Raw genomic sequence first — 13313 nt, forward strand, 5'->3', positions numbered from 1 at the left:
GACCGTAGCAACCGTGGTCATTTTCTCTGCACAAAAAAAGCCAGTTGTGAAATCACATCCGGGTGTGATTTCATTACGTCATATCAGAGCTGATCAGGCTATATAATACCTTATTACGTCAGACCACAGCTGATCATGCTATATAAAACCTTACACCACTCAGTTCACACGGGTGTGATTTTTTATAATTCAGCTGACTGTGGAGACACATGCTGGAACTTTTTACTTTGAAATGTTTTATAGTTTCTGAGTTATTTAATTTAAACGCCAAATGCATTCTCAATGGCGAAAACACAAACTTTGGCACCACGTGTTAAAAAAAAATTCCACTCATTTTCAACATTTTACTATGTCATTAACATTGTGAATCACATCTTGATGACATCATCAAGATGTGATTCACAATGTTAACACAATCAGTCCTGTGATTCCTTCAAAATAGGAGCTCTGGGGTGCCCGGAGATATGGCCGCTTTTACTCTGAACCACTGAAAATGTGTAGCATCCCTATTTGGGGGTGAACATCCGGCAAAAATAGCTGATCTACAATCGACTATTTTCAGCGAACGTGTGAAGTGAAAACAGGAGGAGGCCTAGAATAGAGACCTGAGGGACTCCAGTCGACTAAGTATAGGGTTGAAACTTTAAGTGGTTACAAAAAATGTTTTTTTGTTTTTGTTTTGTTTTTAACAACATGGATGGCACTATAAGGGGTGAGCTGCCCAGAAGATCAGCGCCAAATGTCTTGTGCAGGCTGCCAGTAGACCAAGAAAATCCCTGAATATTATTCACATATGTTTTATACTTTTTTGTATATTTAACTTTCATTAAATCGAAGTGGGATTGGGCTGAAACTGTGTCCAAATATGGAGTCATACATCTTAGATGTCATAGATGACTGACGTCATAGACTGGCCACACAGAGTCCCCAATGCAAAGCAATTTAACAAGAGAAAGAATTGCAGTTTGTACACACAAAAGGTTTACAGAAACTGCCTTAAGATGAACAAATAATCAAAGGGGAAAAAATATGATCAACAACAGAACGGAACTATATAAACTTGGAGAAGATGACCTACGGTTTGTATAATGTTGTTTGGTGTACTGTCCCTTGAAGACCTTGCACGTGGAGTTGTCTCCCTTACACACACCACATGCATCTGGCACTGCAGTGGAGCCTAACACACGGTCGCACCCAACTCTCTGTTGAAGAGAACATATTTAAAGAATATACAAGTGATAACAGGAAACTCATTTCAACTCAACGGCCACCAAACTAAAGAAGCTTTCAAATCAATCTGCAACTTCAATTTGACGTTACGTTGTCATCACCTGACATATTTCATTACCTCACACAGGCCGTCAATGCAGACGTTTGAGCTGTCCTGGGAGCACAGCGTTCCATCTTTAACTTTGCTGGCCAGGGCAAAGAAGAAATCATAGCCTTCAGCAAAGCAATACAGCTTACACAAGTCTTGATCTGGGAGGAGAGAGACTAGATTAAATATCCACACTGATGAGCTTGCTGGGAAGTTCTACATCGCATCTTCTCGTCATGTGAAAAGAATGGATTAGTGATACTTTCCAAAGACAGGAAAAGGTCGTCCTTACCGTCCACTCTAGTGTAAGGCCTCCAGTTGTAGTACCATCCTCTGAACTGTTTGCTGTTGAACTCTGCACACTGCTGGGCTCTGTAGTCTATGGCATTGGACGGACAGTCCTCTGTGTTACACAGCTTGTAGGACCTGGAGGAGCCATCACAGTACTTTCCTCCATATGCAGGTCTGCAGGAAAAGGAAGGAAAGAAGGAAAATAATCAGGATTTTCGATTACTGCTACCGAGATTAGTATAGAGTTTAAAAATCACACCCGTGTGAAGTGAGGGGCGCTAATATATTAAAGTCTAACTCATGTTGATTAGGTGATGTAATGGAGATGTAAAACAAACGGTGCCAACACAAATATTAAACGCCATTAACAATAAAGAGACAATATGACGTAAATGACACATTATGACGTACATTTTCCCTTCATTGTCAATGGCGTTTACAAAACAAACATTGAACTAAAGACAAACATTAAACCTGTGTATATAGGAGGGGCTAGTGCCCCTCAAAAATCACACTTGAAATCACACGGGTGAAGTGAGGGGTGCCCAGCCGCCCATGGCCCATGTACATCAAGCTACTAGCGTCATGTCCAAATCACACAGGTGAAGTGAGGGGTGCCCAGCCGCCCATGGCGCCCACTGAATTTATATCGCCCACATGACGTCTTACGTCGTCATTTAGTGCCCTAAACAAACATTAATGTCCATAGACTTGGCTGGCAAACGATTTAGGTGATAAACGCTCTAAACAAGCCTTAAAAATCGCATACCGGTAGACTTGGCTGCCATATGACGTAATCTTCAAAGGCCATGCATCACCTCTCAAAAAAGGAGTAGAGATTAAGTAAGAAGGGATCTCTCCCTCTCTCTGGCTATCTATCTATTGGTGAGCTTGTAAATCCACTCTGACGGTCTGCTGTAGAATCAATGCAGTCTCATCAGTGTGGCAGAGCATATCATTGTTTTGCAATTTACAAACGAGAATTGTGTTAGCCACAGTGTCAAACCAAAACAAGGCAAAATGACATACAAAAACACATCTATAGTTTGTCATATACTACTAATAATAATTATATATGTACATGCTGTATCTGTTATACTATAAAAAGCTGTTTGTTGACGCTATCTAGATCACCAAACAAGCCACAGCTGTTGCATTTTGCCATAATCTCCATACCTCAAGTTAATTTTGGAGCATTAGGATGCTCGGACAAACGAGACATGTTTTGTCCAAGCTAGAGCATGCGCTCTGCAAGTCCCACATTATGGCGATCTGAATTTATCAAATGGGAATGTACTGAATGCTCTCAATTGTCAAATGACAAGAGAGCCCTCTGAGCAACCTCAAGAATGCAGTTTCATTTGTGGGGATACAGTTTAGCTAGCTCAGTGGCCTTGTGGTTAGATAATGTCCACCCTGATACTGGGTGATCAGGGTTTAATCCCCGGCCAAGGCATACCAAAGACAATACAAATAGTACCCAGTGCCTCCCTGCTTGGCACTCAGAATTAAGGGCTGGCTTGGGGATACAGTAAGTCACTGCAACATACTAGCGTCATGTCCAGGCCAGGGGGTGTACTTGTACATCAAGCTACTAGCGTCATGTCCAGGCCAGGGGGTGTACTTGTACATCAAGCTACTAGCATCATGTCCAGGCCAGGGGGTGTACTTGTACATCAAGCTACTAGCGTCATGTCCAGGCCAGGGGGTGTACTTGTACATCAAGCTACTAGCGTCATGTCTAGGCCAGGGGGTGTACTTGTACATCAAGCTACTAGCGTCATGTCCAGGCCAGGGGGTGTACTTGTACATCAAGCTACTAGCGTCATGTCCAGGCCAGGGGGTGTACTTGTACATCAAGCTACTAGCGTCATGTCCAGGCCAGGGGGTGTACTTGTACATCAAGCTGCCTCATGCTACAGAAACAGGAAATGGGCTCCTCATGTATAGGCTGCATGGCTCTGGAACCATCGGTTCCCACGGCTACTTACTTACAGTTTAGGTAACGCATGAAAAATTACTCAGATGATAATGTAATAACTGTATACTTAACTGTACCGCATAAAACTCACATAAAACTCTGAAATGTTTGTGTATCGAAAAGCCGAGTGGAGGCCCATTCCATTCACAGGTGCATATCCCCAGGCTATGCTCCAACTAATCCTTGGCTCAGGACAATTACATCTTCTATAAGCCCTCCAATCACACCATCACTGAGCTCTCTCTCTCTCTTTCTCACCCCATCTCACTTACACCCACACTTATTTTCCTCTCATTATTTCCTATCCGTTTTTCTTTCTGTGCCATCTCTGTCTTTCCCTACTTAACCGTTTCATCCTCTCCGTGTCCCTCAGTCTTTTATATGTCCCTTCCTCTCCTTGCCAGCTTCCCTCCTCCCCTTCTCCCACATCTATTATTCCCTACTTTATCATTCCTGCTCTTGCTCTCTCTCTCTCTGACATTCTCTCCCTGTCTGTCTCTGTCTAATCTATCCCAGCACTTGACAGGATCTTGGCACGGTAGGGTAGTTTGGTGATGAAGAGGTGGCCCCAGCGTTTGTGGCGGACTGACTGAGTGACTGATTGAGTGCATACTGTAAAGACTCAAAGAGTGAAAGACTGGAGCAAGCAGTAAGCAAAGGAAGTGAGAGATCTGCGTCAGCGATCTTCACTATTTCACTAATGTGTCTTACTATGCTGTCTCCAGATGGGCCTTGGGTTTCGGGAATAAATGAGAGATAAACAATAATTTAGTAAATTTACACAAGTAATGTCCTTTTTCAACAGAAAAAAATAAAAGTCTTGCTATAATAGGTTTTGTTCATGTACTGACGTGAATTTACAGCGTACGTTTGGTTTACACATTAGTCAAATTATGTATTTCCATACATGTGTGTGCGTTGTGCGTGTAGTGTTTGTGTGTTTCTACCTGGGGTTGGTGCACTGCCTCTCTCTGTAGGTGATGCCGCTCTCACAGCTTCTGGAGCAGGCTGACCAGGAAGACCATTCTGACCACTGACCATGCTGAGGCCTGGGCCCCTCGTCTCCCTGTTTGACACACTGGCCCCTACGACACCACTGCAAGAGACACAGGGGTGGTGGGAGAGAGAGAGAGAGGGAGAGAGAGAGACAGAGAGAGAGAGAGAGAGAGAGAGTGAGAGAGAGAGAGAGAGAGAGAGAGAGGAAGAGAGAGAGAGAGAGAGAAAGGAAGAGAGGGACAAAGCAAAGTGTCAAGAGTGTTCAAAAAAAGACAGCCGAACTGTGTCGAAGCAACAGATGAAGGTACATTAAGTTTTGATTATTGTATTAGACAATAAAAATGCAAACAGTACATGGTACAGTCAAAGCACATTGGTCCAAAAGGATAGCACCGAAGAAAGACCTTGCGGTCTTGTTTCCATTCCATGCACACAACAATGACAATAATCGAGATATCTCAAAAACATGATTATGTACAGGTCAAAGTACAAATAAATCAAAATACAAGTAAATCAGTGCTGTAGAAAGTGAATTTACCCATACCTCCATATTTGTTCTATATGTGGGTGGCACTAGATCATTATTTATGCTTCCTTTAGTGTTGTGACTGTGAGAGTTGCTCACCTTTGTGAGGTAATCAGTTAAGTAAATGGGGACTGAGGGCAGAGGGCAGAGCTGCATTTACAATTTTGAATTGAAGTATGCTGGTACCAAGCCCCCATTAAGGCTATCCAACGTTGAAGCTGCCACTACCTACTGGCAAAAAGAGGAACTGCAGCACGTTCATGGAGGTGGACGGACGTTCAGTGACTTCATGTACGTACCTTTGCGTCATCCCGGACCTCAAATGTGAGGTCCGGGCTGCTCTTCCGTTCGCTCGAGGCATTGAGTTATAATGGTACTTCCGGCAGTCTTCTGGGTGCTTTAAAACGCCACTGAGCAACTTCAATTGAAATGAATAGCGGGGGGCGGGGCTGTCGCTCCGGTCCTGCGTCTATCCTTTATAACTCTATGGCTGGTACTTCATGGTCCTTCATCTGTACATTGTACAGGTAGTAGGTACAAGGTAGTAGGTACAGGTAGTAGGTAGTACAGGTAGTAGGTACAGGTAGTAGGAACATCTGTACATTGTACAGGTAGTAGGTACAAGAATGTAGTCAATTGGCCGATTTGATTTGTTTTCCCGTACTGAATGAGTTGTTACCTCTAGTATATGAGATTTAAAAGTGTTTTTTATTCACTTTATGTGGGAAACTCAACTTTCACACGTTTGTTGATTAAATCAACCAAGTGGTTACTCAACAAGTCCTATGAAATGTTTTAGTCAAGGACAGCTCTGTTTTTGTGCACTTGATATAAAGATGTGGGGTGGTTTGAGAGAACAGCAGTGGGTGTGTGCTCAAGGAGGCATGTATCGAATATCTTCGCATAACTCAGCAGGTTTCAATGATTAAAAAAATCCACAAGGGAAGATAAACAAAAACATAGCCACACTCATGCTTACCCCACAGACTGATCTCATGGTGCTTCACTGAGAACCAAACAGCTGATTCCCCCTAACTATGTTCCCCCTGCGGTGGAGTGCCATGAATTCCTAAGTGAGCGTGTCATTGTTTGCATTCAGTTAATTGTCCCGCTGAGGGAGTATATGGGATTAAACCATCAAGTTCAATACATTGAGAAAAGCAAATCAGCTTTCAGTGAAAGAGAGAGGGAGAGAGGGAGAGAGGGAGAGAGAGAGAGAGAGAGAGAGAGAGAGAGAGAGAGAGAGAGAGAGAGAGAGAGAGAGAGAGAGAGAGAGAGAGAGAATGGGAGAACCTAGAGGAAAGAGGGATGAAAGAAACAAAGAAACAATGCCAACAATGGTACCACTATTAAAAAGAAAACATTGCCTCCCAGCACAATATAAGGCACAATTCAGCTTCTTCATGGATACTTTATTAGCCTGATTTGGGTCACAAAGACTCATAGAGGGACAGGTCAAAAGAAGCGGTGACCAGAATATCACAGTCCATTAACGGACGAGTACTTAAATGTGAAATCTGTTGCACGTGCAATTAACAGCTCAATAAAGTTTAATAAACACTCATAGTATCCAGAGCTCTCTATATGGTTAACGACCTGTTGTCCCAGTCAACTTCACCATGCTATGACCCAGTTACTCTGTGTGAACACTGTCACAGTAGCATGAATGATTCCATTCTGAGGATTTGCTTTGAGTTTCTGGTTCTTTTTTGGTACAAAGTACAGTGAGCGAAGATGTAATTTAAGCATCCTTCAATAACAGCTAATTAAGTCTCCAAATTGCTATGCTTTTGATAGCAGCATCTATGTACTGGTTGTTTCTGCAGACATGTTTTCATTTGAACCGCAAGTCTGTAACTGAGATCTCTTAAACGTGTGGTTTGTTTGGTGAGATGTTACCATGGAGCATCGTGTGTTGCCAACAGAGGTAAAACACACACTTCTAGAGTGATAAAAACAGATCTAATCGGTGCCACTGAATTCAAATAACAAAACCCATTTCAGTAATGAGATTATTTAGCATGCTGTTGAAAGATAACTTTGTGGATTGTGGGGGTTAGCAGAGATGGAGTACTTGTAGAGAGGCTGGGGAATTGGGAATTGGCTATACTAAATTGGGACTTGAAGGGGAGAAAATGTTTTTCTTTTTTCTTGAAGGGGCATGTTTTGCACAATAACTAACAAAAGTCTTTTCATTATGTCTGCCCACAATCTCTGTGATTCATACAGTAGACTACGTTTGTTTACCTCAGTCACTGATACTAAAATCTGATATTTTATTTTTATTTTCTCTATGAACCTGTGACTTGACACCCATACTGTTATAAAACGGAAATAAAAAGATTTTGAAAAGAAAGAAAGATAACTTTGTGAAAAAAGAGATGTCTACACACAAGCATAGATACATAGATTACACACACATGCACGCAAATGCACGGGCGCACGCACACACACACACACACACACACACACACACACACACACACACACACACACACACACACACACACACACACACACACACACACACAAACACGCATGCACGCAGGCAGGCAGGCACGTAATAACTCACCATGTCAGGCCCACAGGCAGAGCCCTCGGCAGCTGGCATGAATTTTGTCTCACACTTCCTCCCAACACGATGACACCACAGAGCTTTGCAGATATCCTTAAGGCACAAACACACACACACACACACACACACACACACACACACACACACACACACACACACACACACACACACACACACACACACACAGTAAGTATAAGTAAGTAATGCATACAAAGTAACTTAAATCTAGATTTTTTTTATCTAAAAGGAAGACCACTAGTTGTTTGTATTAAAGCAGTGGTTGGGAGACCTTAAGGAGGTTCCAGGTGGTACCCAGCTAAATGGTGAAGAGTTGGTAACCAAATGGACCGTTTTGTACACAATTAGAGAATGTATTAGAATTGTTATTTTGATCAACATTTGCCTGTTATCTCTCCTAATGGTACCACATCAACGAACAAAATATTAAAAGTTTTGGGTCAGAGAGGCTAATTCTCATCAAATGGTGGTCCGTGGCTTAAATGCTGAATAAATAATGGACCTTGATGTGAATAAGTTTGAAAACCACTGTATTAAAGTATCAAATTAGCTGTTAGAAGATGGCAAGTAAAGGGTGTTTATCACTCTCCTCAACTCTCTACACAGGAATGTGGGTTAACATTTTATGGCCAACCAACAGAAACAGATTAAAGTTTGTTTGAATCATATGAAACTTAATCAGTTTTATGGTGGTAGATAAACACATTTGAAAATAGGCCTAGAAATAACTGATTTATATGAACTACTGTATGTTGTTATATGAAACTTAACCTCAAAGACTTCAAAGTTAGAAAGAGGAAGTCAACTTACTAGTAAGACATGGCAATAGTCTGTACTCTGCACTATTGTAGGTCTCAGTAATGAGTGGACCTTTCAGCAGGTTATATGACACTATTATTATGTTCAAAACATGCTTTCTGGCACCAAATTACAGTAGCTGGATTGTTAGAATACTCCTTGCAACAGCTGTACACAAAGCCAGTGATGGGAAAACTGAATTGTCAGAAATAATCTTCTGGGCAGCTATAAAAAGTCAGGGATGGGAACTCTGTGAAAGACAACTTGTGTGAATAATGATCATTTGGCCAATCTTCTTTCAGTCTTCTTTTGTGTTCGTGTTTGTGTTTCCAAATGTTCAACTCTTTAGGAGTTCAGCCAAACAGTACTATTGAAATATATATAGAAGAAAAAGCAAAGCAAAGCCAATATGTCTGCCAATGGTTTGGCTTGGTCGCATTCAGGGTCACAAAAAACTATCTGGGAGATAGAACGGTCCCAGTAGATGACTCTAAATACACTCTTTAAAATCAACAACATTGTTATTGTTCCCCCCAATCTATATTTTTGCAGACCTACATTTGCATGCATCGATATCACACAGAGTAAGCAGGCAAACAGATACAAGTACACCAATATATAGTAAATAAAGGCAAATATGTTGTACTCTCCAAGCATGAAATGCACGAGTGCACAAGTTCAACAGCAGACTTGATAGGCTGGCTTTCTTTCTCACATTCACATGGGAGGATTGGGAACTTCCCCTATTCTCCAAACTGTGTCTGGGTTGCTTGAGAAACATGGCCCGCTACTTTTTTTTAAACATGTCCACATTGTTACTATATGAATGACTATATCAGATTCTGACAACTCAGTGCAGATGCAGACAGGCACCCCTGCCCCTTGTGCTCACTGCCAAAAGCCATCATGGATCCCATCCCAAGGCCTATTTGTGCAGCTGTTTTGCTAAGTCAGGGCTTTTCCAATAGTAAAAAGACGAAGAGAGAGCGCACGGCAGCGTGGGGGAGAGAGCAAACGATGGACAGAGAGAGAGAGAAACTGTTGTGTTTTTTTGCCAGGGTAACCCAGCTCCACCCATACCCCATCGAGAGTATCATTTGGCTCCTCCAGTTGTTCCCTTATCTTGAAAGGGCCTGCCAGAAAGTTTCATGAAATATAAATTCATAACACAATAAATTGGACCTCAGGGCCGAATAATAATGCTGTAATAAGTAACAAGAGTCTGGAGAGGGATGAAGTATATGTGGACCACTTTGGTGTTTTGTGTCCAGTGCACCTTGCTGACCATGAAGCGTAAGAGAGGAGGTGCACAACTGCACATTACAAAATCCCCAGTGTTCATGAGAGTGTAAAAATGGACCAAATGGCAGCAGCAAAAGGGCGGCCATAGCTGAATAGGTAGAGGCCTTCTGGGAACAAGAAGGTCACCGGTTCGACCCTTGGCTCAACTAGCCTACATGTCCAAGTGTCCCTGAGCAAGACAAGTGTCTTGCTCAGGGACACGTCCCTAACTTCCCTTCCCTCCGGGGACCAGCACATTTTCCCAGAAAACAACTAGCAGAGATCCTCCACTATATCAATGTGTGGGCATTTTGTTGGCTTATATGGGATATGGAACACACACCCTATATTCAGGGTGTCACACCCGACTCCCAGGTCAATCCACACATCTAATAAAACAGGCATGACAGTCCACATAAATAAAAAATAAATAAATAACAGCTTTTCAAAGTATAAGATATACAATGCCTATGAAGGAATATTAAACACTTCAACGGAAGAAGTATAACTCCCCAGTGCTTTTTTTGGGTCATTGTTGGTTGTTCAAGTTTTTGAGAACAGACATCCTAGAGTTGCACAGGTCCCTACAGATTTGACATGCACACAGATGTTTATAAGTGTTAATTTCACTAAAAGTGTACAAATGGAACAAATGGACGCTAACAGGTCCATTTGAACATTGTAAAAGTTAAATGAAGTGTACTTTGATCATAATGTATTAATGTGGTCCATTACACAGCAGGTCTCTGTGATACAATGGGAGAGCAACAAGGAGAGATTCCCATTGGCGACACTCCAGCATATATTTAGCTTTCTTTCCCAGTGAGTATTTCATGGGCAGCAGTGTAACTCTGTCTGTGGTGTGTGTGTGTGTGTGTGTGTGTGTGTGTGTGTGTGTGTGTGTGTGTGTGTGTGTGTGTGTGTGTGTGTGTGTGTGTGTGTGTGTGTGTGTGTGTGTGTGTGTGTGTGTGTGCGCGTGTGTGTGTTTGCTTGTCTGTGACTCTGTGTCAGTGCGTGCGTGCGTGCGTGCATGCGTGCGTGCGTGCGTGCGTGCGTGCGTGCGTGCGTGCGTGAGGGCAATCAAGCCTAATGTTATCAATCAGCCAATCATTTCCTTCTGCTTGGCTTTCCATTCCATTCCATTCCTCCCCCTCTCTATCTCTCATTTCTTCCATCAACACCTCCATCAACACCTCTCCTCCTCCTTGGTAGGCAAATGCCACCAGATTTCTTTGACTCATTAGGAGCCAAGTCCATGACTTATTACCTGCCTCATTTCCAAGAAAAAAAACTCTTAGGAAAACACAGCCATGAGATTTTAACTCCTTTTTAAATTTGTGTAGAATGACATAATTGAGATGAAATCTGTGTACAGTACATCCACTTGAGGCCATATTTCACTGCCGAAAAGAAAAATGGACCTCTTAAAAGGTTTCAGTATGAAATATCCATTCAATAAAGCCAATGTTTTTTTTTCTTCTCTTTTCGCTGACAGGACCTTGCGTCTGTTCTATTTTCCTAGACTTTCGATGGTTTACCTTCTTGAAATCTAGGGTACAGAGTTTGGCCTTCTCCCCAAACTGCCATTTGCACTGTGTGTCTGCGTCGTACAGCTCCCCAGGCAACTTCTCCGGGTAGCGATACTCCTCCACAGATATGGGCTCATCTGATAGACACAACGCCTGTGCAGAACTGGAGGAGAGGAGAGGAGAGGAGAGGAGAGGGGAGGAGAGGAGAGGAGAGGAGAGGAGAGGAGAGGAGAGGAGAGGAGAGGAGAGGAGAGGAGAGGAGAGGAGAGGAGAGGAGAGGAGAGGAGAGGAGAGGAGAGGAGAGGAGAGAAAGGAGAAGCAGAGGGGCAGAGGCCAAAGGACAGAGAGGGTTCCGGGAGAAGATTAGAGAACATGGGGATGATAGCGGAGCAAGCATGAATTCATCATTCGTCTCATCTTTAGTGTTGCTGATAAACGCTCATGCAGGCATAAACCGACATCAATGACAGAAGATTATAAATCTCATTTGGGGACATGATTGATTGTCGGCATGCTTAACTCACACATACAGAATATCTGTCTGCTTCAGACAGGACTGTCGCGTGTTGCCGTGGTAACATAACAACAGCCCTGAGAATAATAGTTTTAATGCATCAAGCACTTGGTCGTGGCAGACATAATAAACGCTTGCTTGTATCACTCATACTCTAACACGAGTGGGGGGAGGGGGTTCCCACTGTTAGCTGATATCATCAGTAACTACACAGAGACATGTTTTACAGCTTAAACACTGCAGGGCAGAGGAATATAATGCAAAGTATGTTGAAAAGAGCTGAAAAGGGCAAAAAACGTTGGCCCACGGTGATAGTGAGTGTTCCTGATTGCTTTAGCAGAGTGTGCACTTGTGTGCTTGTGCGTGTGTATATATGTGTGTATTTCATTCCGTGCAATCTTCCATTGCTTTATGGGCCCTATGTGCCTACAGAGAACAATACTGTTCTGCTGTCATTTCACTGGATGTTATATATTGCTGTATTATTCACATCAGTAAGAATGAAAAATACATTACATTACCAGCACACACACAGGCACATAAGGGCATGCTTGAATGCATATACTGTAAAGTGTATACATGATGAATTCTACAGTAGTCCTAGATTTTAGACATTTTGATGTACTGAATTTATAACAAAACAACAAAGCCAGCTCTAAAATACTTTACAAATCCATAAAGAATCAAGCCTTCATCTTTGCAAATCTGTAAAACGTTTTCTTTATGTGTAATTGTTTTTTCTATTCTTTTTTTCTTCTTTTTTTTTTAAAATATAATGATGTTATTATTATTTATTTTATAAATAGTGATGTGAGCTATTGTCACAATTTTTTCACAACACCATCATATGACAAAGTATACAATAGGGCAATACAATAAGTGGTTACCGGCACTTGGCTGTCAACTGGTACATATACAAGTTTGAGCCAATCAGTGTACAGTTGAATAGGAGAAGGGACATGGGGCTTGACTGGCTGTTGTGTTAATGAGGCAGAGATCATACAATTACAGCCAATGTAAGTACATGGAGGTGACCCACTGGCGTTCTGGAGAACTGGAAATCTTTTTGAAGGGAACTTGCCGCTATGACCCAAGCTTCTGTCAGCCAGATTGACCAATACAGTGATGGTCTGAAATTCCACTGCACACTAGACCTTGTCTCGAGGGCACAGCAGTTGAGAACCTCTGCTTAACTGCGTGTTGCTGGAAATGAGTTTCTCCTGTTTTCCTGACTTTTACAGCGTGGCACCAAGGAGGTGAACCGTCTAGGAGGTCTGTCTGTGTGTCTGTGTATGAGTCTGCGGATAACCTCACAGACCACTGGAGAGATCAGTGCCAGATTTCTTGTGCACACAGCCAGAAATCCCCAAATAATTTCCCACATATTTGTTTTTTGTGTGAATATTTTTCACAGTTTGTGAATTCATAAGCTCAGGCACGCTGTCCTGCCTTCCCTCCATCTTCTATCTATCTATAAATGCACCAA

General features: G+C 42.4%; 1 protein-coding gene across 1 annotated transcript in view; it reads right to left on the reverse strand.

Moving 5' to 3' along the window:
- Positions 1 to 13313, reverse strand: part of adamts16 (ADAM metallopeptidase with thrombospondin type 1 motif, 16) — a gene marked incomplete at both ends in the record, with an annotated part of 68962 nt that overhangs the window by 22286 nt on the left and 33363 nt on the right. Inside the window, 6 exons of the mRNA XM_079503698.1 lie at positions 1079 to 1202; positions 1349 to 1479; positions 1611 to 1783; positions 4538 to 4686; positions 7685 to 7780; positions 11323 to 11476. Of these exons, the coding sequence (XP_079359824.1) occupies positions 1079 to 1202; positions 1349 to 1479; positions 1611 to 1783; positions 4538 to 4686; positions 7685 to 7780; positions 11323 to 11476 (827 nt within the window). The remainder of the gene's footprint in view (positions 1 to 1078; positions 1203 to 1348; positions 1480 to 1610; positions 1784 to 4537; positions 4687 to 7684; positions 7781 to 11322; positions 11477 to 13313) is intronic.

Source organism: Electrona antarctica (genome assembly GCF_951216825.1).
Source record: "Electrona antarctica genome assembly, chromosome: 6".
Taxonomy (NCBI): Eukaryota; Metazoa; Chordata; class Actinopteri; order Myctophiformes; family Myctophidae; genus Electrona; species Electrona antarctica.